We start from the raw sequence: 24,588 nt of genomic DNA, 5'->3' as shown, positions 1-24,588 counted from the left end.
GCAAGAAAATTAGACTGGTTGCTCTTCATAAGTGCAAAGCGTACGTCTATACGTTTTCGTCAACCCAATCAGCAAGCAAAATGTTTCATTTGCTATTTTATTATTATACTACTACTATACGTATTATTTTCCATTTTAAATTCACATATGTTGCTGTGACTTTTGTTTTTCCAAAATTTCCAAGTTTTTTTCTAAATTTCTTGGATATTTTACTGAATTTTCTGAAGATTCTTCAAGTTTTCTGTGTTTCTTGTCCCATTTCATATTCCCCCTCACCCCCACTCTTTTTACATGCTAACTTGGTGTCACCGTGATCGTCAAACTACTTTCAGTAGAACAAGCTAGGGATAAGAGGTTTCTTACCCTTGGAGAAATTACTTAGACTTGGCAATAGTTAGAGATCAAAAATAAGCTTTTCTTTTTCATTTAATGTGCGGAGGTTAATGTTTTTCACATATTTTGCTAGAGATATTAATAAATGGTCGACAGTACGTAGGCCTGTTGAATTGTCAATGTCCAAAACAACAAACAAAGAAGAAACAATCTTAAACATGGTATTCACATTGAATGTTTTTTTACCACCATGAATGACCTATCGAGGGTCGATCGCAAAGTTTGCAAAAATATTTTTCCTAATATAAACTAACTTCAAGTAAACATATATACGTTCTTTTTATCCAGTGCAAGATGCTCCAGATTCAATAACTTATCTTCCAAATAATGACAAAGTGCAGATACTATGATAAACACAACAAGTGTATGTACATGTAGTAGAGTATCAGACAGATCTAACGGCTGTTACATCACCAGAAACAACTCAAAATCTCTCTGATCCCAAGCATAAAGAGAAAAGATGAAGGACCACAGAATGGAACATGTATCGTATGTTTTGTCTGAACAAAATACATAGATGTGTACATTAGCAGCTGGATCGGCAGCTCAGTACAAACTAGAGTGTGCACAGCTGCATTCAGTGTGCTCGAGATCAACAGAATTCAGATGGAACTACAGGTCAACATTGGACCAAACAACAAATATTCCCTTATGCTGTATCATACTAAACCTTCTGTCATATCTACCTATGTGAGACCGTTATGTCTCATGGTAAGTTGTGTAGGTCATCGTTTTCTAACTTTTAATATCAGTGACAGATTCATGCAGGTTAGCTATATGTAATGTCAACCACCAGTGTAAACTGGTTCTTCCCAGACTTTGGTGTTCTTTTTGGGATCGTCACAAAGGGCAAGATCATTATCAAATTCTTTCATTGTCTTCACAAATGTCTTTGCTCCTTGCATGATTAACCTTTCCACCATGAATAGCTGGTAGTTGTTCTCGATTATGGGCTCCAATATGCTAGTGAAGTTAGATGAGTACGCTAGCTTATACCTGCACCCACATAAGGAGGAACACAGATGATATTCTTAGACATCTTGTTACATGAAACCATATGCAAATTTTCTAACTAAACAATGCATCGCTAGTGGTCAAATACACAATTAAACTTGACAGAGCAAAACTTACAAATCAAATCACGAGAATTCCAAAACAGGTAGATTACTTGAGTACTACAGTTTCTAGTTGAATTACTTAAGCATAAGGTGCCACCCTTACCTGTCTGATAGAGGTGAGAAGAAGCCCAGTGTCCTTTCATTTGAAGCAATGAAAAGAGTGCGACCTTTTGGAATCCACCTCGCGATTCTTTTTTTGATGAATTCAGGGCGGGTATCTCTGTCCAGATGGGGATGAAGGCTCCTCTCAACACCAAATCTATCTTTCCTATTCTTCAGTAGATCACCCCGTCTTACATGAATAGCATCATAATCACCAAGTATCTCTTTCATCTGAAGAGAGCACACCAGTAAAGTGGCAGGAGAAGATTATGCCGTATCACTGAGCATGAACAGACAAATTTTTTTATACATGACATATTATGCTGTTTTGTCTGACTAACTATACACAACCTACAAAGACCAAACGCTTATAAACTTTGTTCAACCTACATCACACCATATTCCAGGAATCAATGTATCAAGTATGAAGCTCAGGTGGACTGAGAAATTATATATCTAAACAAAATCTCATGATGGTATGAGCTGACAGTGTACTACATGAAATAATTATTTACCACTCGCTAGTGAGTTAACATTCAAGATTCAACAGGCCGACACACACTGCTGTTGCTGCCCTGCCTGTGAGATGTATTCGACATAGCCACAACAGTAACTCAAGAATGCTACTTTGTTTATTCTGGTAACTAGAGTATCAAGTTTCAAGTATTTGGGGTTTGAGATTATACTGCTTTCCTGGTAAAAAAAATTATTTACTATTTTCTATCAGGCATCAGTTACAGAAGAGATGAATTTCCACATTCCACAGCTCATGACTGATAAACAGAACCTACATGATTTGACAAATCACCGCATACTGAGAATTGGGAATAAAATTAATCCGGACCAAACGACTTAGTGCGATAGAGGGATGTTTTCTATGCAGGATGGAGTAATTAGTTTCAATAAAAACATTGATAGACAGCAGAATACCAATCTTATGAAAAGATACCTTATTTACTGCATCCCTCAGTTTTCTTGCTGGCATAGTTGGCAGAAAAGTGTATGGTAACATCACAGAGCTACGCTTGTTCCGATCCTTGCACTCCATAAACCTGAACTGTAATGATGATTAAGGTCTATTCTCGAAGTTTAGGCATAGCATGTAGCTTCAGTTGGGTGTGATCATCAGAACTTAAGGTCATCTGAAAATGGCAATGACAGGGTAATAATGACTCTGGTGAAGTTGCATCCTTACCAAGCAAGAGGACTCGCGGTACGGTTTATAAGGAGAGCAGCTGAGTAAAGTGGATTTTCTTTGAGTTCAGCTCTGCTAACTCCTTGCACATGCGCAACATCTCCCTCTCCTAGCTTCGTACTTCTTGATACTATCCCATACCATGACCGTGGATTGTCCAAAACAACAGGTACAGTTTTCGATATGAGGTCTATATCATATAAGGATTCAATTGCACAAGAACTCCTTTCCCATCTGCCAAAACATTGAGTTCATGCATTCACAATTCTAATTCAATGAAGAAGAAAAAAATGCAATAGGCAGGCACACATGCTTAAGAAGCAAAACCTTGAGTCCGAAGTTGCATTGCTTGAATCAAGTATCCCCTTTGTATTGTGCACTGAGCTAAGGCACATCTTTGAAGGCATAACAAATATCCTGCAGAGCAACAATAATGCAAGTGCCATTGCACATTAAGGTTGGAAATACAATGCACCGCCTCTCCCAATAAGCTTAGGCTTTTGGGTGAGTTGGTTGGTGCATATAATTCAAGATAGTGTAAGAGCAAAAGGTCTTGGGGTTCAAGTCCCTGGCTAATGCCACATTCTTTGTAAAATTTGCGGCTCAGTCACTCTAACTCCTGTGATTCTACCTCCCAAATCCTACATATGCAAGAATTAGCATATTCTACATTCCTACCTACTACATTACATGCAGCATTAGTAATAATTTCATTGGCATCCTCAAACAGGATCATCATGTGCAAATTTGGAGCCATAAACTGCAAAACTTACACAGCAATATATACACATTCACATTCCTTGCATCCAAGAAGCGCCAAGCGATTCCAAGCAACGAGACGACACAGACGGGAGACTGATTAGCTACCTGTCGAGGAAGAGGGCCTCCTCGAGGGCGCAGCGGAGGCTGGACTCCTGGTGGCCGAGCCCGGCGCAGGAGGAGGCGCAGTGCTTGCCGGGGCAGTCGACGCGCGGGCCCCAGTATAGGTACTTGCGGCTGCTCTCCCGCTTGTCGCCGACGGCCCCGGGCTGGAACCCGAGGTAGGAGAGCGAGTCGGTGAAGGAGAGGACGCAGAGGATGGAGAGCACCGCGCCGGTCGTGACGGCGGCCAGGAGCGCCCTCGCCGTCGGCAGTGGCAGCGGGCTGTGCCCGCCGCGGCTGCCGCCGGTGATCCGGTACGGGATCGCCATCGGAGCGGAGCGGAGACAAGGTCGAGGTGGTGGTGCGGAAATGTCTAATTTTAAATTACGCAAAATCACCTTTGTGGCACTCTTCTAAAAAACCACATTTTTTATTTTTTTTTAAATTACCAACTTTTTTTGGCTGGAAGTAGGGCTGGTCATTCGGTTTAGAAAATTTCGGTTTTCAGGAAATAAGCATCGATCGGTTACTGGAACACACGCTAACTGAGGCTTTCGGTCACCCGCTAATTCGGTTCGGTGTCCCGATCTCACCGAACAGGATCGAACATCTGTACTGCTCATGACATCGATTCAGTACTAATGCACCACAATCAACAGTAGTTTGTACTTTTTTCTGTTCCTGTACTTGAAAAAGGTTGTCAGGCTGTCAGGACACAGCACTCGGCAGGCTCGAACGACATATTCAATCAAAACTTTCATCGGTCAGCAAGGAAGATGACAAATTGAAATTGAACACTACATATCATAGACATTAAACAAAGAATTAGAAATAAGGACTTGCGTTGGCAGGCTAGGAGCAGCTTTCGGTCCTATGATAGACACTAAAGAAAGATATCTCGGTGTCTCGGTTAATTCGGTCACCCGAGGCATATACCCGAATTGACCGAACTTAGTTCGGTTTTCCACAGTTGGCAACCGAATGTGTAACCGAGCATTTCAGTTTCGGTGAATTCGGCTTCGGTTCCGGTTTATTCGGTTTGGTGAATCGGTTTTCGGTTAATATGCCCACACCTGCCTGTTCGTGCCAGCTTGGCGCCACGCTGGACATTGGCCTGCAGGACTAGGACGGCGTTCGGGTACGTCTCAGGCCACCGCTCGAAGTTCTGCCTCGCCCCTCCATCTTCGATCTGCCCCGCTGCACCGTGACCCATGAGGTCGTCGCTCGCCTCGCCTCGCCGCACGAGGTCACCGTCCTCGTCGCCCGCGCATCGGCGGCGACTTGACGCATCGCCAGTGCCGGGGAAGATGACGGGCGCGACAGCACGAGGAGGCCCTCGGTGGCGAGGTAGGGGCGGCCGAGGTCGGGCTCAGACGCGGGGCGATCGGGGCTCGCGGGATCGAATCCGTAGGCGGAGGGCGGCAGAGGATCCAGAGATGGGGGAGACGGTGGCGACGGCGGCGGGATCTCGAGGAGGCTGGGCCGCGGCGGCGGGATCTCGATGTGGCTTGGGAGGAGGCGGCGCCCGGGTTGGGTTGGGCTTCTGCGCGAAACGCCCGTGTTGCGGCTGCGGATGCCCGTGTTGCAGGAGCGTGGCGGGCGCGCGGGTTGACCGGCGGTAGGCCGGCAGCGTCTGTCTCACAGGGACGTCGGCGCTGCGCTTACGACGAGTCCTCCGCGGCCCCGCGCCTACGTCGTGGTCGCGCTCCGCTTCCGCGGCCGCGACGCCGTCACCAATTACCACAAAAGCTCGAGCTCCCTTCTTCTTCTTCGTGTCCGGCCACGACTAGCGAGCTCGCGTTCCCGGACGAGCTGCGGCAGGGCCTGCTCCGCGACAATGGCGCCGGTGCACGCGTGCGCACCCCCAGCGACTTCGGCAAGCTCAACCGGCTTGTGGTGCCCAAGCAGCACGCCGAGAGGCACTTCCCGGAGCCGGAGAAGACGACCGGCAGTAGCGGCAATATGGGCGTGCTGCTCAACTTCGAGGACGGGGAAGGAAAGATGTGTCGTTCAGGTACTCCCATGACGTCATGGACCTGCTCGCGCGCGTGGTGTTCGCTCAATAAGCTGCGTCGCGAGCAGATAAGAAGGTGGTCGTTCTCGCTGCGGATGAAGACAGCGGCCTCAAGGCGGAGGCTCAGCTGCATGTCCCGGAAGTACTGATCCCAGCCGCTGCACATCACGCAAGTGCAGAGTCTGCTTCTCAAGTACGTGCTCACCAAATTCGGGGATCGGTCGGGCGTCGGCCAAAGTGCCGAGGAGGTCCTCCGTGACGTCGCCGTTGAATCTCCACGTCATCAAGCAGCTCGGCCACGACTTGTCCAGCATGGCGCCAAGCTGGCACCGACAGGTGGGTCTCTTTGTCAGATTTTGTATCAAACGCACTTAACTGCCGAATCAGTGCGCAAGAATACCTTCGGCCTCAAAAGCGGTGGTAATTTGAAAAAAATTAAAAAAAAATGTAGTTTTTTTGAAAGAATGTTCAAAATGTGATGGTTTTGCGTAATTTTCTCAAAAAAAATTCTCCCTCCTCTTCTTCCAAGGTGCGAGCAAGGAATCTGACATGTGGGCCGTGTTGACCTTTTACGGCCCAATGGGCTAAATGTTCAGCGAGGTCGGGATTCGCAAACGAGTTGTGTTTCGGCCCAACTTATGATCTGCCGAACCACTAAGATAATTAAATTATACTTAACTTCTTAATCGTGTAGGGGATGTAGCTCAGATGGTAGAGCGCTCGCTTAGCATGCGAGAGGCACGGGGATCGATACCCCGCATCTCCATAAATTACGCTCGCAGCTTTTTTACTTCCCAATCCAACCTTTTTAAGTGCCAGTGACGTGTCAAAGCTGTTGATACTTTCCTGGTTGTTCAAATTTTCACACTGAATACAACACAAATCGGCAAGAAAAAAGGATGAAAGTCTCCATCATTGGCCATGATTTGAACTTTTGCACTACACTTCTCAAGTCTTTCAAGAAAACTTTCGGTCTGCACTTACAAAAGCACATGAGGACTCCTGGCATTCTGAGCCCTTCTCTTCTGTCTCGTTGCAACCTTTGATGCCTCTTAATCTTTGCTTGTCTTTTGAGGCAACCCCTTTCTCTATATTTCCTTTACCTTCTTTATTATAACCTTTATGTTCATATCTCTGTAGTCTAGAACGATTAGCCAATAATATAATTTACTACTAGGTGTTCTTCGAGGAGCCTTGTGAGCTGTGACAGTTACTGAATGAAAAAAGAAAGCAGGTAGAAGTGCAGACTTCATTTGAACACTGGACCTGTACTTGTTAATCAGATACACAAATTTCATACATTTTACATTTAATCAGATGTGCAAAAGAACCATAAAAAATTGCATAAGAAACACATCCTGATTTTATAGTTGATGCTTCGTCCTTTTTCCAAATACTTTATGTAATCTTAAATCATAAGCACCAGTGCTGCGTAACTTTCGAGGTGCCTCGCCATGCAATTGTGCAGGTCACTTGGCTAGTCACATAGTATAATTATTTCTATGTATGCCGCAGAGAGTTTAATGAAAACAGAAAATGAATAAAGAGTTGAAGAAACAACGAAACACCTTATTTGAGACAACGAAGGACATTGACAAACAGCAGTCTCAAGCCTTTCACAGCCCTTTTTCAATTCATATTCTTCTTTCCTATCCTGATCTGTACATTCATTCGACTACACAGCTTCTTCAGTACAACATCGTCAATCCACGTGGCAAGGGGAGGGGTGGTACAAGTAGCAGTAGTAGTAGCTAGCAGGCATAAGCAACAACTTTTTTTTTTTACCTCTTACACAACATTGTTGACTACTCTTCGATTTTTCGGCATCCTCCAGCCATCTCAAACAGTCAAACACACAAACCCCAGAAAGAGATTTGTGGTGGCTTAGCCACCAATTATCTCCTTGGTTGATGCAAGAATGATTTTCATCTTAGGCTTTCGGGATCGATCGGGAAGAAACTCCATGCAAAAGTTTGATGAATCCGAGAAAACTGAGCTTCCCGTCAGCGTGCCTGATCCAGTCTTGGAGAACAACATGGAGGGGGACTGATGGACCAAGGCCGAGTTCCTGACAAATGAAAGACACGCGATTAGCAAATGTTTAAGTGATCATGGGTAAACCATTCAAAGCACAGCAGCTATTCGTACCGATGCAAGCTCTTCAATTACGATAGGCCGGTTGCCCTCCTTATCGAATAATTCATATGCACGGCGCGCATGCTGTTCCCATGTTTCTAGAGCTTCCATCTGATAAACGCTGATGGCGGAGGCAGCAAACTCTTCAAAATCCAGTTTTCTGTATTGAAGAGTGCATACCTGGTACATCGTGATTTTGATAGGTAAGTGGTTGTCTCAGTGACTCAGTCCAATACATCATACAATCAAAGATTATGCGGGAGAGGCTTACCGTGTTAACAAAGTCGATAACCCTAGAATCCTTCATTGCATCCGTAGAGTTCTTTACCAAGGCCTGCAAGTTCCATTTACCTTTTCAGCAACTGCATGCTATAAATTAGATTAAATGACCAAGATAGGATTACTAACCGATTTCAGATTCTGCAAGGAGATATAGCCGTTCTTGTTTGGCCCCAACAATTCAAACTGCTCCTTTAGATAGAAGAGTTGGTTTGCTGTCAGTGTCTTAGCTAGGGCCTGCGAAATATATGAACATTCCTTCAAAATGGCTCAATGGCAATACAATTAAAATCACGGCATAATGGATTAATGGTATAAACCTGCTTAATTGTACGAAATATATGAGCTTATAAGTCTAGTGCATAATGCATACCCTCAAAGCAGACTTCCGCAATGAAGATGAACTGATATAAGCTCTCATAAGCTTGTAGATTATCATATCTAAAGGAATCTTCACTTGTTGAGCATTACGGATCCATGGATGACCTGCAGATATCATTGTGCAAGCAAACAGTTAAGCATCACTCTGCAGAAGGATAGTCTTCCTTAGGAGGATAGTACTGTACAACACTGCCAAACAAATCTAGTTCTTACTGAGAGCTTGTGCAGCAGTCATCCTCTTGCGGTAATCCTTATTAAGCAGCCTTTTCACAAAGTCTTTGGCTTCAGCAGACATGGTAGGCCATGGGGGCTCGTCGAAACTTGGATCTGCCTTCAGGACAGCTCGGAATATTCCTGATTCAGTCCGTGCCCAGAAAGGTCGGCTCCCACAAAGTAAAATGTAGGCAATTACTCCAATGCTCCACATATCTCCTTCCGTGCCATAAGATCGATGAAGAACCTCAGGAGCAACATAATATGCGCTTCCAACGATGTCATTAAGTCTCTCGTCTGCAGATGTAACAATGGTGTAGCATCTCAATACAGTTGCATTTAATATAGCATGAACAAGATATTAAACTTAGACCTGAATGGAACTCTGTAAGACTAACCTGGCTTTACAAAGTCAGACAAGCCAAAGTCTATGACCTTCAAGGCAGAGTTTTCATCCTTTGATGAGAATAGGAAATTCTGGAAAAAGGAAATACAAGTATAGGTATGTCAAAAAAGAGTACATATAGTTACTGCAAAAGATATGTATTGCATGCTGACTGAACAATAGTGTATTGGACAAAAATCCACAAAATATACAGAAACAACAAACGAAGAGAAATGTGGTAGGTTGTGAATGCATTGTTTCAGAGTGAGGCTTTGATGTACTAATAAAATCACATTGATATACAATAGTAACCATATACTGGTATTAGCTGCTAATTGTGTGACACCCGACCTACCTCTGGTTTCAGATCCCGATGAACAACACCTTGAAGATGGCAAAATGATACAACACTCAAAATTTGCAGCATAACAACCTTTGCATCTTCTTCAGAATACTTTCCACCTCTGCAAACCAAGAAATCAGTTATGGTTAGAACCCAAGCAGATTTAACCATAAGAATTTTCCAATTTCCAAACAATGAGGGTGGCTCTACAAATAAGTACCTCGCCAATATCTTATCAAGTAGCTCACCTCCTTTACACAACCTGAAAAGAAACAATTACGATAAGCTAAACATATGTGATGAAAGTTGCAGTAAGCAATACATTTATGTGTACGGTAAATTCTTAAATAGTAAACAATTGATTATAGTTTAGAAAAATTATGGTTTCTAAACCTTCAAATGTATACAAGAGCAAGAATCTCAATCTCATGGATTGCAACAAGCAACAACTATGAAGACAGAGCTTAGAAAATGTACTGTATGAAATAAGTGCACACTTACTCCATAACTATATACACATTATCTTCATCTTCAAAAGCATCATAGAACTGTACTAGGTTGCTGTGGCCTGTCAGAGAACTCAATATCCTCACTTCTCTTCTGACATCTTCAATGGCTATAGCAGTTGTCATCTGCCCACATATGTCATTTGGTGAGACTAGAAAACAGCTTGAACTTAAATATGGATTTGTAGGTTTTGCGGTAAACAGCAAATAAGTAACTGACAGTCAGAATAAGCAGAACATGTATGGCATACATGGGAATAGAGACATAACAAACAAGGTCTATACAATTAACTGAGCATATTACTGCTCAGTGCTCAAAGCATGCAATTAAAACAATGACAGCACAAAGTCAGACAAAAATAGCTGCCCCGTCCAACATTCACTTATCATGTAATGGGCAACATATGTAGATCTCGATAACAAATTATGATACCTATGTGGCCTATCCAACAACCAGCTACTGTTCAGCTTAATGTTTAGAGCAGTGCACTAGACAAGCAATAAGTGATCAATTATAGGCACCAAGAAATAAAATGCCTGTTGCTGGCATCAAAGCCTGCAGGACACTAAGTAACAGCACAAGACGAAATAAAACATATCGGAAACTAGAGTTAGAATCCAAAAGAAAAACGCGTTCTTATCGGTGACCAATCAACCGACCTACACTTGCCTTCCATATCAATGCAATTGATCTCATCTTTTTTCTAGCAAGAAGGGATCAAGAAAACCAACATTGCTGACATGCCACTAGTGGCAGAAGAGGACGAGCACAAGCACATGGAATGTGAGCAGCTGTGGCCTTGCATGTAGTACAACAGGAGGATTGCCAGCTTTGCTCATAAAAGCACTGGGCTGGCTGAGCTCTACAGGGTCTAAATTAAATGTCCCCTCATACAATTGCAGGGTGGCGCATAATGAGCAACCTCTTCAACAGAATTCAAGTATCAAGCTGTGGCTTCAGCGAATCAGCTCACTTTTGACCTGCAGATCTAGCCGAGATAAAGAGGAAACATGTGCTGCCATGAGCATGCCATGGAGCATGAGGAAAGAAGAAGAAGAAGAAGACAGTGACTTTGAGAGCTTGGCGACCGTCGCCACCGCCATGAGCATGACATGAAACAAATCAACGCAGAGGGAATGTCCACGTCACGATGGGTGAGCTCTTCTCCTCCAGGCTCCATCGCCATGAATGCCCGCGGGGCGTGGCGGCGAGCTTTGCCGTACCGGCGAGGCTGAGGTCACCGTCCCTCCCACCAGCAAGCACGAGCAACCCGGGAGCTGAAAGGAAAACGGAGTCGCTTTTCGCCAAATTGTAGCTTGCCTGACCTGAATCAAGCGACGTTCCACCGAACAGTGGATAGGACTAGCACATACGCAGCACGAGCCAACAAAATAAATTGCAGAACAGAAATGCAAGTCTTAATCAACATGTAGAGAGAGAACTCCGAGATGAATCTGACATGGCAAAAACTGGATCTTACGACAAAAATGAGCAGACAGAGCCTCATTTGGTGATGCTGCTATCCAATCACACATGAACAATGAACTGGTAAAAATGAGCAGATCGAAAATCGTTCTGAATGCAACCGAACATAGAGGAGAAGAAGCTGAACAGCAAGCAAGTTGAGAACCGGGCATGGCAATGGAGATTGGAGAGTGAGTGTCGGACCTTGGCCTTGGGGATGACCTTGACGGCGACGTCCTGGCCCTTGTGCTCGCCCTTCTTGGCCTTGGCGGCGCAGGTGTAGCCGAAGTGGCCGCGGCCGACCTCCTCGCCGAGCTCGTACTTGACGAAGAAGTGCTTCGAGAAGCCGAAGCTCTTGTCCAGGCCCAGCTCCGGCTCGCCGCCCTCGGGGATGGACGCCTCGTTGGGCTTCACGGAGCCGTGCCGCCGCGCCAGGAGCGCGCGGATGTGCTTCGCCGGCGACGGCGGCGGGAACGGCCGCTTGAACCCGCCGCGCGCAGGCGTCGACGCCACGCTCGAGTTCGCGGGCGAGCTCTTGTAGCTCGACGCCGGGAGCGGGCTCGGCAGGTAGAACGGGAACTTGGGCTGCTTCGGCGTGCCGGGCTTCGCCGCCGCGGCCGCCGGCGCCGGCGAAGCAGCGCCGTTCCCGGCACCGTCGACGGCGTCGGCGCCGCCGGAGGCTACGTGGGGCTCCTCCTCCGCCTCGGACTCCGGGATTTGCTTGGGTTTTCCATGGCAGAGACCCATGGAGCGGAGGGGATCAAGAACAGGGGCGCTCGAGCTCAACGACCCCGAATCGAAGCAAATTTGGCAAAATTGGGACAGAATTATCCCCCAAAACGACACGAAAGGCGGGTCAAAGAGGCCGAGAAATCATCCCGAATTCACGGGACCGCCACGGCTTCCAAATTCAAGTCTCGGATAGGAAAGGAAAAAACAAGCGCCGACGACGAACTTGCCCAAAATTTGGATCCCAAAGAAGAGAGAAAATCAGGCCGAAATCCTTTTCTTGGTGAGAACCCAGCCGCAGCAAAATGCCAGAGAAAGAAAGAGAGAGGGCCCTGGCTGGCTCCTTGGATGGATTGCTGGATCAGAGCGCGCCCAAGAGCAGCAGCAAGAACATATTCCCGATTCTTGAAGTGACCAAACAATTGGGAAAGCTGGAAGCTTTGAGTGAAAGGCTTGGATCAGAGCAAAGGAAATGGGGGCACTGAAAAAAGGAAAGAAACAAACACAGCTGGTGTGAGTGAATCTTGTGTTGAATTGGGAGGGGAGAAAAGGGGAGAGGAGAGGGGAGCCCTGCCTGTGCCTTGTTGCTTTCTTTTGGAGAAGCTCTTTTCCTTTTTCTTCTTCAACTTCTTCTTTTGTTTTCCCTCTTTCTGGTCCTATGCCTTTTTTTTCTTTTCTTTTTCTAGCCCTGCGTCTATGTGCTCTGTGTGTGTGCATTGGTGAGGGCAATGGGGACCTTGGAGTTGGAGAAGGTGGCACAGCATTGGTGCCATTTTTCTTTTCCTCCTGTTTCTGTTGCCATCTACTTGTTTGTTGGTCACCAGGGCAAAAGAACAAATGTACTTAGACCAAACTGCCATACATGCATGCTACATATTGTACAACTTAACTTACTGCATTGTCTATCTGGTTGGAACTTCTTTGGACCTGGAGGGATGTATCCTGGTAGAATGCAACCATCCTGATTCTTGAAATACAAGGATTCAAACTTCAAACTCACAATAGGAGCCGTGATTCAACCATCTGTACCACTACTGCTTATTTAATTTTATAACTTATACTAAAAAGAAATCTCATGTCTGTCTCACTCTGAAGTCATCCTTCTCTCCAATCAGAAGGACCAAGTAAGCTAGGGAGTAATGGAGGGATTAATGCTGCTTGCTTGGTACTCTCCATCCCCTTCCTGTTCCTCTGCTCCGATTCATCGCCTTACCTAAGCATATTGACTTTCGATTCTTAGCTCTTGATTGGCTCTGCCTTTGCTCTTTAGATCTGAACCTGCTTGCTGGTTTCCTTGTCACCGGCTCCCTGTAATTTATCAGACCATAATTTCCAACCGAGAATGTATATTATTTTCATGATTTACATGGAAAATTTATCGATTTTTTACATTTTTTTGTAGATATAAATAAATTGTATACGTGGCAGGAATTAGGCTGAAGCATGAGTGGTTCAGCTATAAGTTTATAGGCATGTCACTTTCAGTGATGCATCTTTACCAAGACCTAGACTTTAGCTTACTGTGTGGCATCATGTGTGTGTCAAATTCGTGAATCCTTCGTCTCGAGCGGTTTTAAAACATTACAGCTACTGTTTGGAACGCTGGGATTTTTTTTCTCGGTTCTTATGGAGAAAGAACCGATTACTGCAAAATTCAATTCAAATTGTTGTGTTCCAAACATGATCTCAGGAATACCAGAGGAGAAAAGCGTGTCCGATTCGAATAGAAAGTTTGATATGACTTGTTGGTCAAGGTCTTACAACCTTACGGTGGAACCGGAAATGTCAAGTTTCTATGGATTAGAGGAATCTTCTTTAGAACTTTCTGATTAGGAACTGAGATTAAGATGGGTAAGAAATTATTCGTATCTGATGAGACACCCCGTAGGAAGCAACCCCTACAGCAGTTTTCTGTAAGAAAGGGTAGGTTCCAATGGTCAGATGTCTTTAATCAACCATTTCTTCTGGAGGGAAAGGCAGGCAAATTTTCCATGAGCTTAAAAATACAGTGAGCTGAATTCTCACCATGCATTCTCTAGATCAAAATAAGTCTCGCGCCTCACCTAATATTAGCTAGTACTGCCTCCGATCCTAAATTGTTGTCGAAATATTACATGTATCTAGACGCATTTTAAGAATAGATACATCCATATTTGGACAAATTTGAGTCAAGAATTTAAAATCAGAGGAAGTACATTTTTTTAAAGATTCCTACTGTTTTCTAGAAGAGGGGCAGAAAATCCACAGAATAATTCTTTTGTTTGTACAGACTACAGATTTGCAGATACAAACCGCCCTACAAGTGTGCTGCCATTGCATTGGGATGATTGATGCTGCTGCTTCACCTTCACATCACCTCCAAACAAAAAGAAGGAACAGGCAACTTCAATGAAACTGTCTAATTCTGTTGTCCTCTCTGCTGCACTCACATAAAATAAGAAGGAAAGAAAAGGTTGGAATCAGTATTATAAGCATGTTGGGACTAGGGCTGTCACCTGCTTAGCTTCTGGCTGGGGCCACCACCCAACATCATTAGTCCTGATTAATTATTGAAACACTCATACTAGTACATAGTACTCCTGAACTTTCTTCTGCTTAGCAAGCAGAAGCAGTATAATTATGGTTTACAGTACTAATGTGCACTCTGATCAAGCCCAAGGAATCCAGGAAGTTTTCATGGGTAACTGAACTGAGTGAAAAGCTTCTTCATGTTGCCTAGTCATGGCATGGGGCACTGTGGCCTCCATATTCACCAAATCCTAAATAAGCCAAACAAATAGGGCCATCTCCTTGTCTTTAACAGACAGTGGGGAGGGGGGAATAATTAAGGGAGATAATGACATTGCTTTCACCACCCACTATCTGCTTAAGCAAATTGATTCCTCATTTTGTCTGCCCTTTCTGGAGGTCCACTTGGGAGCCCATTTGGAAAAGGCACATATAATGGGAACAAATTCAGCTGAGGAATAACGAGATCAAAGTAATGAAATAACAGACCTACTTAAATCAAATATAGCAGCTAATTATGTTCACAAAATTATGGGGAAAATTATGCTGGTTGTTCTACTGCACTCTTGGTCCAAGTAAGCCTAATTTAAGCTGTGGATTAAAATAATCTCACTGTTAGGTTCTCCAGGTGTGAGCTCTGATTCCAAGTCCTATGCTGGTCTAGAACTCGTCATTTGAGAACTCTAATGCATCAATCATCTTGCCCCCAAAAGATGAGCATTTCCACTCACGCTCCCAGGTTTTTGTTATCCCAGAAAACATATTGCTAACTCCTGAAGCCTTTTGGAGACCTTATCATGATGCCTCTCTCATCTCCATCTTTTCCTGTCATATATTTCCTGCATATCCCAGTGATTGCCACACCACCCTGCTAGCTGCATGCACCAAATTTGATTTCCTCTGCAGATCAGTGGAAGAACTTGCAAGAGAAGCAAGCCACTTAAGAAGGAAAAAACAGAGTGGTTGGGGGGGAGAGGATATGATAAAGATGGAGGAACATGGGGGTAACATGGACCCAAGAAGGTACTTTCATGCCATTGCAAGAAATCCTCTCTTTGCAGTTGAGCTTTGAGCATGCATGCATGCAAATCCTTCTGGATTACATAACCTTCTGATTGCAACCATCTCTGTATGTGTCATCACCTGTATGGATGATAACTTACTTTTACAAAAATTGGTAGCAGGACAAAAAGGATTAGTGGTTGGGTAGTCCAGCCGGAAGCGAATTACATGTTGCACTTGCACATCTCAGCATGTTAATTAATAATTACACCGGGTAATTAAACTAACCACATCTGTGCCATCATGCACACCAGGTAAAACAGGCCACTGGAAAAAACAAAGCATGTGACATCATGGAAGGAGAAAAATAATTAACCACGTCCCTGTCAGTAAAACCGTTTTCTAAGACCTATGGAAGGAGAGGAGTAACCACAGTGTTTGCTCCTCTATTGCTTGTCCAACTCATTGTTCTTTGGTGTTTTGTTATATCTTGTGATGGTTTGTGTCCCGTCGTTGGGTGCTTTCTCTGTTTTTAATTTTCGAGGGAACTACGGAAGGCTCAAAGCCGACCTCGACAAATTTTATCGCAAATGGTGCATATGAACACTAAATACAAGAGGGCCACCTCTTGTTGGGGCAATGAAACAGTGATGACACGATTTCACTTATCTTTCTTTTTTCAGGAAAGCACGATTTCACTTATCTAAACAAATCTGTGACAATTAATTTGGATCGGATGGTATTCAAGAAACACGCAATTCAAAAGGTGTTCACGGCCTCCGTCAGTTGTAGGCTTGTGTTAACTGTTAAGGTGTCGCACTCGTTGGTGTGGCTGTGGGCATGTGTGATGGTGTATGTCCGTGTATCAACTTCGTAAGTGCAAAAGATAAACATCAAATACAAAAGTTGATAGTCTTTATGTGTTCTTGAAGGGGATAAAAGAACGGCTTAAAAGAGAAAGTAGGATATTGTCCCCTCTTTTAAGGAAAGACTGAATAAACATATTGCCTTTTTGTCATATTTTCTGCCCTTTTGGTATTTTTCACCTAGTGGTTGTGGTGTATCGAGCTAGCACTCTAGCATCACTACTGATAAGCATTTAACAGAGCCATTTGATGGAAAATACTATTTACAAAAATGAAGCAACATTTATCTCCAAAGTCCCAACTAAAGCCAGCTTGCTATAATGGTGGATCGCAGGCAGTATTTGAAAAAAAAATACTACATTTTTAACAGATCATATCCCTTTCTCAGAGCTACACTTTCAACAAGATTACATGGACCAATTATGTATGGGTTCAATGTTGATGAGTCGAGTCCAACAAAACAGAGAAGTTTGACTAATCATATAATTTGGACCTAACCAATGTCATTAATTACACTGCCGTATATTCAAAAGCGCGTTGAACAGCTACTGGATTCTATGGCTACACAGGGCATTGCTTTGTCTAAACATGGAGGCTGATCATTGCATGGCTAGGTATTGAATCCCAGTCCAAACCTAACCAATTAACAACCTACTTGTAGTATTAATTAGCTTGCCAAGTTCATGCAGCTGTAACTACTTAGTAGTTTGGAGATACCAGCTCACATGAACTTGCATTGGGGACTTGATCAAGCTATCTGATGATCATATATATGTATATATCCTCCAACTTAATTAGACTTATCCTTCTAGCTAGCTATCCTGATACTCTCCGGTGAAGAGCAGCACTAGTTGCCACAAATTCGCTGACCCTGCTTGGTGTTTGCACTTTACAGGCTGCCATGCTTGCATGAAAACCACCAAGAATTTGACCACCTGAATATATGATGATAGTGGTCATATGAGTAGATGTGGCTTAAGATTCTTCAGCAAAAGCTTGAGGTCAATTTGCTTTTCAAGCTATCAAGTAGGAGTAGTACTTGCCAATGAGCCCCCACAGGTTGGCAGTGTGAGGTCACAGTTTTATCATCAATGCTGCTGCTTCATCCATGACATGTCATGCAACCAACAACTCCATCAGCCTATGTGTTAAGCATATATGCTCTCCAGATTCTCATGTCACCTTATTCCTCACATTTATCACATATAATTTTATATCTACATATCCATGCATAAGCAGAAGAAAGAAAAACAAGCTTCTGAAATCTGAATTAACCTTTACTCATGACTGATGTAAGGCTAACTCAGACTGTGTCATACACCGGCCGGCCGGCCGGCGGCGCCCGGCCAATCGCCGGCCAACGGCCATGCCTGGGCCAGATGTGGCCAAGTTGGCAACCTGCAGAAATATTTGGGTGTCCTTGTGGCTGGACCATGCTGGTGGTAACTGACAGGGATGTTGTTGCCACCAGCATCAGTTATCAACACTTCTAACAGATTGCCAAAGAAGCAAGCAGACAGGCAGGCAGGCAGAAGAAAATCTTGTATTTATCATCAGTTGGTGCCTCTGGTCTGGTCATCCTGAATTAGGTACTCAAACTGCTATTCCTACTGCTCCTTATGCCACATGTAGTCCAAACAAATGTGTATGTGCACTATGCTAAAAAAAAACTGTGTGCATTGCCAGCCAAGGATTCTATGTGCCTGTCTGTGTGGCCAAAAAAAATTGGAGAGGTTTCCTTGTGCAGCTGGTCAGGCAAGAGCTGTTTGTGCACTGCAGGCAAATAGTAGATACAGAATTGTTGTTCCAATATGGCAATACACAAACATTTGTTGCTACTATATAAGCAGCTAGTTAGGCACGCATGTGCATGCAGTTGCCTATAATGTAATGGGAATATATGGATGGAAACAATTCTCCTGTCATGTGGAAAACTGGATTATGTATATATATTATATATGCACCCAATCATTGGGCAGGCAATCAACCTCTCTTTTTATGTGTTCATGCATGAAGAAGGAATCTCTCACACACACATGACACATGTAGACAATGCCTGCCAAAAAGCAAGTAAAGAAGTGAAGCTGCTGCAATGCTGCCAATGGTGAAGAAGAGTTATCACTGCCTCTTTTTCACTTTTACTTTATCCTCAATGGCCAGTAAATTGCTCTTCTTTTTGTACATCGATCCTTTCCTTTCAGGTGTTTGGATCATTGGATGGATGGATGGATTCATGCCACACTAGCTTTTATTGGGCTGAAGCATCGGATGCGCTGCAGGAAAGAAAGAAAAAAAGAAAGTAAGAAAGATAGAAAGGAACCAATCAATGCTGAATTCCTGATGCCTTTCTCATCTGGAGCAAGATACCCTGCAATCTATAATCGTGTTCAGTGAAGCTGGTGGTGCATTGGTCTAGATCACATTACCATGAAGCTGGAGTAGCGTACACGCACTTATACATGACTAGGTTCCACTGATATTCGCCGGACCAAAAACGGGTGATTCAATACATCTTACGCCGCCGAAACTGTGGCGCCAATTTTGATAACCTAACGTGAGATGAGCTTGCAACACCGAGATTGTGAATTAGCAACTCTTGGTATATGCGTGAATTCGATTACCGACATGTGGATCCTGTAGATTGTCGAGACCCCGATGGTTTGTTAATTACTAACCCCGATATCGCTTTGGCACGTGTAGCATTTCAAAGTTATAGCACTAAACAACATATCCAAGTGGATCTCTCAATCGTGTTGGTTGCAACTGATTCGTGGTTGGAGGGGTTCCTGAGCTTCAGAGCACCAATAAAATCTGCTTTTCATTTGCTGCATGGGATTGGAATGGGACCAGTTCCATCCAACCTCCCATCGCCAACCTGTGCTCACGAGCAAATCAGTGGAAACAATGCCAGACTGCTTATGCGCATTGACAGATTATTGTACTCTACCAGCAAACTGCCTCAAGATTTGAGAGATTTCAGAATAAGCAAATTCAAAGCAAGATTTTCGCCCCATGTGAACAGAGAAGTGTTCTTGTGTCCCCCCATCAACATAGATAAGGATCCGCTGGACTAGAAAACATTTGTCGCTAAATTGTATTATTGCATACGGTCAAAGAATATTCACTCCAGAATATCAATATACTGTATCCACATGTATTCATCTCCTTGTAACCGGCGAAAAAGAAGAACAAACAATTTTCTGGAATTTAGCCCAGTTTCGGAGTCTAGCTGAAGGCAGGTCCAGTGCATCAGTGTTAGCACTGTGCCCAACAGGCGCAGCAAACAAGATGTGGTACAGTTCATGGCTGCTACTGCAGCAACTCCAAATCTGGGCTGCTTCTAAGCCAGGAGAAAAAAGAGAGCCAAAAACAACGTGCTCTGTGCCAAAGTTGTATCAGGCAGGAGACCTTGACGAGTTGTCGCAACAAGACGGCAAGAGCAACGACAGGCTAAAGAACAATGTAGAGTTGGATTCATACAGCATGCATTGCAGGACATGTAGGATGACAAAGATCCAGTGATGGTTTTACAGGGCGCAGCAAGCACGAGCTCATGGTGATTCAGAGCTTTTCAGAACCTCTCAAGCTTACATGATGCCACACTGCTTCCAGCAGTTCTTTAATTGATTCCTCGCAGGGGCTTCCAGTGCCTGGTCGTTTCATTGATACTTTGATGGTTTGCGAAAACCATAGCACCGATACAAATGACGCGACACTTCTTGGTTAGCGAGACGGTCGAGAGTCCCAAGACCATCAAAGTACATGGAGGCAGGAACATTAGCTTTCCTGGTAGGAGGAAGTTAGTCATATTGTTTGAGGTGGTCAATGGTCGCCCAAGCATTCCATCAAAGGATGGAGAAGGGAAGGCATCATTTGATGGTGATGTTGAATATGACACCTTCGAGATTTGAGATGGTTGTTCTTGTCCCGTCCACTTCTTCAACAAGCATTCCACGTTTTTCAGCTTCCTTGGGTAGTAGTGCATCCATGCTGGTCAATCAAGAAGAGAAGTCTCTTGGTTAAGAGAATATGCAATTTCATTTTTAAATGGTATATTCATACTGGAACCACAGTTAAAAATAGAACACAAAGAGAATATTAGAACACAAACAGCAGATAAAAATCAGAAAAACATAAGCGTGCTTCTCAAGAGCTGGGGTTGCTCGCGGATCTCACTGGCGTGAGTTATGACAAGCTCACAAAAATCTCAATAAAGTACGAAGGAGGATAATCTAAACGACTGCAAGCCAGCATGTATATTCCATTTGCACAACAGCACAAGGAATATGAACTAGCAGGTGCAGTGTATATTCAACAAGCGATAGATTCTCTGAAACAAGTTCTGTAGCTCTACATGACACTTTGCTTGTCTGTAAATTGGTAGAAGTTCTGTAGCTCTACATGATCATATGGCATCCCAAATAAGTTTTTCAGCAACTCTCTTGTCTTCAAGTACACACTATATTAGTACAGTAACATAATGTGTGGAATTTGGATATATGAACAATGGATTATTTAGGGGTGTTAGAAAACAGTTTGGATCCAAACGATGCTAACCAGCTATTCATTTTTTTGTACTGCAACACCTGTGGGTTTTCAATTTGTGAAGGAGATTGAAATGGCCTGCTCCCAGCTGGTTTCCACGGTTCCAGCTGGAACCACATATGAACAGACCTAGGTTTATTACCTATGTAATGTTTGGTTATTTGGAGCTATTGAACTACTTCTACTTAGTTTGGTTGATGATGTATTCATGAGCAGCTCTACTCATGAGTACCTCAGCTACCTTTTATGCAAAGATGTTCAAAATGACATGTCGCTGACATTGGCACATAGGCACATAGTGAACCCAAGCTCATACAAATTGGCCAATAGGTATCTTGATGAACTGAGTAGAGCGAGTCTGTATTCTTGATGAATTAATCAAGGAGAACAAGAACTAAAATGCAAATGTAACATAATAATCAACTGTAAGGTCAGTTATTTCTGATTGCAATTGGCACAAACGCATTAAATTGGCCTGACTAACATGGAAAAGATGACGAACATCATTCATCTGCACCTTTTATCAGAAAGCATTTTCAAAACAGTAGTAAAATATGTCTTGCATTATGTTGGCTTGCCTAACATGGAACACGTGATGAACATCATTTATATGCACTTTTTATCGGAAAACATTCAAAAACTCAAATATGTCTTGGGCGGGAAGATAATGAGTTGAGAAAATACATACACTTTAGCTCGTGATACATAAGCCAATATGAATCTACATTTACCGGCCTGCATACGAAGAAGCTTCTCTACAGTATCAAAGAGATAGGGAATGCTAGATTGCTGGAAGCTTTCTGCGAGTCAAGGTCCACGAAACGCAATGTATATTGATATATAGCATAAGGAATAGAAAGATAAAGGATCGGAATCGGAAATAACCACAGGGGAGTAGAAAAGGTTAGAAGGATATAGATATCAGCTCCAAGAATGAGATCAAATCCACTAGGATGTTTTTCAATGATATTGTTTATATGATCATAATTTCCCCACTCGAGCTTCTCAGCTGTCAGCACTGCAAGAAAAGTATCAGTTTAGAACTTTAGATGCAATTGCTGGATAGATATATTTCAATGAATGTCAGAGAAATGGGACAGAATAGTAATCTGAAAGTTACAAAGTGGTAACCTGCATCCGCATTCTCAGAACATGACTGCACCTCTACATTTTTCTTTATGATCTGTGAAAACATTCAAGAGATGTAATAGTTATATCCAAGGAAAGAGGCAAGTATAACATGTGCAATGCCTATATCATTTATGATTAACGGCATCAATTTCTAGTTCTAGCATTAGAAGATATAGCGTACACTGGATGATTGTAACCATATAGATTCAAATTGTTCATCTTTATGTCATAAAGCCAATGCAATATCTACATAAAGAAATTGCCAAAAGTAGTAGCTCGATATCTTAAAATGACTTGGAAGTCTCAAAACTCTCCTATAAGATGCTAAACTGCGTGAAAGATATTCTGAAGGTTTGAACCTTGCCTCTAGAACTTCATCATTGTGATCAGTCAAGACCACCTCTTTGCAGAAACGGCTGCACAATATGCCGGTAATGCCTAGCAAGGCACAGAGTTGTCAGCTTTTGTAAGATTGCAAACTGAAGTGAACATGATGGAGAATTCTCACCAATCCCAGATCCTAACTCAATTATTGAACATCCCTTCACAGTCTCAGGGTGTTCAGATAGGTAAGTGTTCATCAGAACAGCACCAGGCCATACCAACTGTCCAGTAAGATCATAATCAGCTGCACCAATCATTAGAATGTTTGTTAGTGCTGTCGTGATGGCATGATAAAGAAATAGCAAATGTTTGGCATTCTAGACAATGAGGTGGTGCCATTCATGCATATACCTAAATCCACCCAGACAAGCTACTGAGCTAGTGTACTAACCAGGAGGCTTAAATAAGACAATCCATATCGCTCATTAAGCAGATGCGATGGAACTTAATTACATCATGGTCAGGTCTAACTTGAGTAAAAAAAGGTCAGGTCTAACTTTTTGGATTGGTGAACAGAACTGTGACCTTTTAAACGAGGTTTGTTTGTTAAGCAAAGCTGTATATACGTCTGGCTGCGAAAGTACACACAAAACGCATGACGAAGACATAAAAATGGCCTCGCTTAGTGACAATAATATGAATGTGACCCTTCATTAGTTTTATCACGTGCAACGTGGGCCTTTTGAAATTCACATGCACTAGAATGGCATTGTCTGAGTGGAAGGATCCCCAAACAAGACAAGGTAATGTGGTCCTAAGTCCTAAAGCCACATGACTGTTGTGATGAAAACCCAACTCCACTATGTATACAGACAAGAAGAAAATGCACAAACAAAATGTCACATGCATATTTGATACTTCCATGTTTGGCACATTTAACATTTGAACTCAGTTGGACGAGTAACTGCACAACCAGACAAGCCATTTATCTTTTAATACATATGTTATTACGTTAATAATTTGTGATCAACGCCACATTAATTAAACAAGCAGACAAGCTGCCAACACAAGAGGCATACAATTCATTCAGCAAATGAAACAACACACAGAAGAACTCAATATGAGCACTATAGCAGTACAGCTACTACTCAAGTGCTGCTGGATCGAATATAAGTACAGCCTTGCTATTATTGACACGAAAGCGGTAACCGTCTCGAGCAGCATCATGTTGAACCAACCATTCCCACTTCTGCTCCAGCTCCAAGTATTATGTTCAACTAAGAAAACCTCAACACTAGTTCCAGCTCCAATTAGATGTTACACAGAGCTAACTGGGGCTGTTTGGTTTGTAGGCTGCGTGCCACAACACCTTAGGCATGTGTTCGATTTTATTGACTGACTTGTGTTTGCCAAACTTGCTTGGCCATATGGTGTGCATGTCATAGGGCTGCTTCTTTTTTTGACCAAATCTTGCCACATTGTGGTGGTGTTTTGTTCATCAGTTCATCACACTTTTTGGGCATCCACAATTTGCCTAAATTTATTTTGTGTCAATATTAGTCATAAACCACTCAAATCGATACTGCATTACCACTCATCCATCATTGCAAAAAAAAGCTTAACTAATCCATCTCCACAGAAACACAATAACTAGACAGCTCTGCTTAGAGAGAAAGAAAAACCAAGGAGCAAACGTAGTGTAGGGCACTAACTGGAGGCGGCGCGGAGGCAGAGGAGTTGGAGCACTTGGGAGCCGTAGGTGAAGGTCGTCATCTCGTAGCTGCCCAAATCGACGCAAAATTTCAGGTCAGCTCAGCTCACCAGCAAGTCTGACGCAGCACGGAAATCAGAGAGTAACCGGGGACTAGGGCGAAGAGCAAACCCATCAACATCAACCTGCGGTCGACGAAGAAGGACGGATCCAGACAGACGACGTCGTCTTCCTCCTCCTCCTCCTTCCCCCTCTCTCTAGGGCCGCCGCCGCCGCCGTCCGCCATCTCCCAAAACCTCCCCTCGCCGCCGGCAACCGCAACTGCAGCTTGGAAAAATTGAAATGGAGCTCGCGGCGGCGGCGCGACCTCATGGGCTTAGC

At 43.5% G+C, this 24,588-nt stretch overlaps 3 protein-coding genes and 1 non-coding gene across 8 annotated transcripts; 1 reads left to right on the top strand and 3 right to left on the bottom strand.

Annotated features, from left to right (window-relative positions):
* Positions 1–814: 814 nt before the first annotated feature.
* On the bottom strand, positions 815–5,132 carry LOC100843213. 2 transcript variants are annotated; one of them, XM_003559849.4, is made up of 6 exons: positions 3,676–5,132; positions 3,136–3,225; positions 2,809–3,042; positions 2,563–2,665; positions 1,615–1,844; positions 815–1,389 (listed from the first exon to the last, which is right to left on the bottom strand). In XM_003559849.4, the coding sequence occupies exons 1-6, from the start codon at positions 3,996–3,998 to the stop codon at positions 1,179–1,181; spliced, it is 1,191 nt and encodes a 396-aa protein (XP_003559897.1). In that variant the 5' UTR covers positions 3,999–5,132; the 3' UTR covers positions 815–1,178. The 2 variants fall into 2 exon arrangements, with proteins under 2 accessions (XP_003559897.1, XP_024313736.1); XM_024457968.1 differs by lacking the exons at positions 3,136–3,225; positions 3,676–5,132 and having other exon boundaries at positions 2,563–2,670; positions 2,809–2,950.
* Positions 5,133–6,376: 1,244 nt separating this feature from the next.
* Positions 6,377–6,449, top strand: TRNAA-AGC. The gene has a single exon. It is a non-coding gene; the product is annotated as a tRNA-Ala (tRNA).
* Positions 6,450–7,231: 782 nt separating this feature from the next.
* LOC100844542 (calcium/calmodulin-dependent serine/threonine-protein kinase 1) lies at positions 7,232–12,791 on the bottom strand. The gene is made up of 11 exons (XM_003562533.4): positions 11,596–12,791; positions 9,922–10,052; positions 9,641–9,682; positions 9,433–9,541; positions 9,091–9,169; positions 8,693–8,989; positions 8,472–8,584; positions 8,228–8,335; positions 8,091–8,153; positions 7,832–7,999; positions 7,232–7,751 (listed from the first exon to the last, which is right to left on the bottom strand). The coding sequence occupies exons 1-11, from the start codon at positions 12,136–12,138 to the stop codon at positions 7,614–7,616; spliced, it is 1,791 nt and encodes a 596-aa protein (XP_003562581.1). The 5' UTR covers positions 12,139–12,791; the 3' UTR covers positions 7,232–7,613.
* Positions 12,792–19,616: 6,825 nt separating this feature from the next.
* LOC100844243 (protein N-lysine methyltransferase METTL21A) lies at positions 19,617–24,577 on the bottom strand. 4 transcript variants are annotated; one of them, XM_024457966.1, is made up of 9 exons: positions 24,393–24,577; positions 24,209–24,276; positions 22,681–22,800; positions 22,537–22,610; positions 22,178–22,224; positions 21,958–22,064; positions 21,730–21,838; positions 20,395–20,486; positions 19,617–20,282 (listed from the first exon to the last, which is right to left on the bottom strand). In XM_024457966.1, exons 1-9 carry the CDS (start codon positions 24,491–24,493, stop codon positions 20,116–20,118), a joined length of 885 nt encoding a protein of 294 aa, XP_024313734.1. In that variant the 5' UTR covers positions 24,494–24,577; the 3' UTR covers positions 19,617–20,115. The 4 variants fall into 4 exon arrangements, with proteins under 4 accessions (XP_024313734.1, XP_014754900.1, XP_024313735.1 ...); XM_014899414.2 differs by having other exon boundaries at positions 21,958–22,059; positions 22,173–22,224; positions 24,393–24,576; XM_024457967.1 differs by having other exon boundaries at positions 21,958–22,059; positions 22,173–22,224; positions 24,379–24,495.
* Positions 24,578–24,588: the final 11 nt, after the last annotated feature.

The sequence above is a fragment of the Brachypodium distachyon genome, chromosome 1 (assembly GCF_000005505.3).
Source record: "Brachypodium distachyon strain Bd21 chromosome 1, Brachypodium_distachyon_v3.0, whole genome shotgun sequence".
NCBI classification, from domain to species: Eukaryota; Viridiplantae; Streptophyta; class Magnoliopsida; order Poales; family Poaceae; genus Brachypodium; species Brachypodium distachyon.
This window is presented reverse-complemented; position numbering and strand designations above follow the sequence as displayed.

What these genes read in the sequence shown, in the direction of transcription:
- LOC100843213 (XM_003559849.4), bottom strand. Translation starts at nt 3,998, where the DNA reads ATGGCGATCCCGTACCGGATCACCGGCGGCAGCCGCGGCGGGCACAGC. An exon ending in AATGCAACTTCGGACTCAAG is followed by an intron (nt 3,043 to 3,135) that starts GTTTTGCTTCTT and finishes ATGTTTTGGCAG; the next exon opens with ATGGGAAAGGAGTTCTTGTG. An exon ending in ACCGCGAGTCCTCTTGCTTG is followed by an intron (nt 2,666 to 2,808) that starts GTAAGGATGCAA and finishes ATTACAGTTCAG; the next exon opens with GTTTATGGAGTGCAAGGATC.
- LOC100844542 (XM_003562533.4), bottom strand. Translation starts at nt 12,138, where the DNA reads ATGGGTCTCTGCCATGGAAAACCCAAGCAAATCCCGGAGTCCGAGGCG. An exon ending in CTTGATAAGATATTGGCGAG is followed by an intron (nt 9,542 to 9,640) that starts GTACTTATTTGT and finishes CTTGGTTTGCAG; the next exon opens with AGGTGGAAAGTATTCTGAAG. An exon ending in ATCGGGATCTGAAACCAGAG is followed by an intron (nt 9,170 to 9,432) that starts GTAGGTCGGGTG and finishes TCCTTTTTCCAG; the next exon opens with AATTTCCTATTCTCATCAAA.
- LOC100844243 (XM_024457966.1), bottom strand. Translation starts at nt 24,493, where the DNA reads ATGGCGGACGGCGGCGGCGGCGGCCCTAGAGAGAGGGGGAAGGAGGAG. An exon ending in TCCTTCTTCGTCGACCGCAG is followed by an intron (nt 24,277 to 24,392) that starts GTTGATGTTGAT and finishes CGATTTGGGCAG; the next exon opens with CTACGAGATGACGACCTTCA. An exon ending in CTGCCTCCGCGCCGCCTCCA is followed by an intron (nt 22,801 to 24,208) that starts GTTAGTGCCCTA and finishes TGATTGGTGCAG; the next exon opens with CTGATTATGATCTTACTGGA.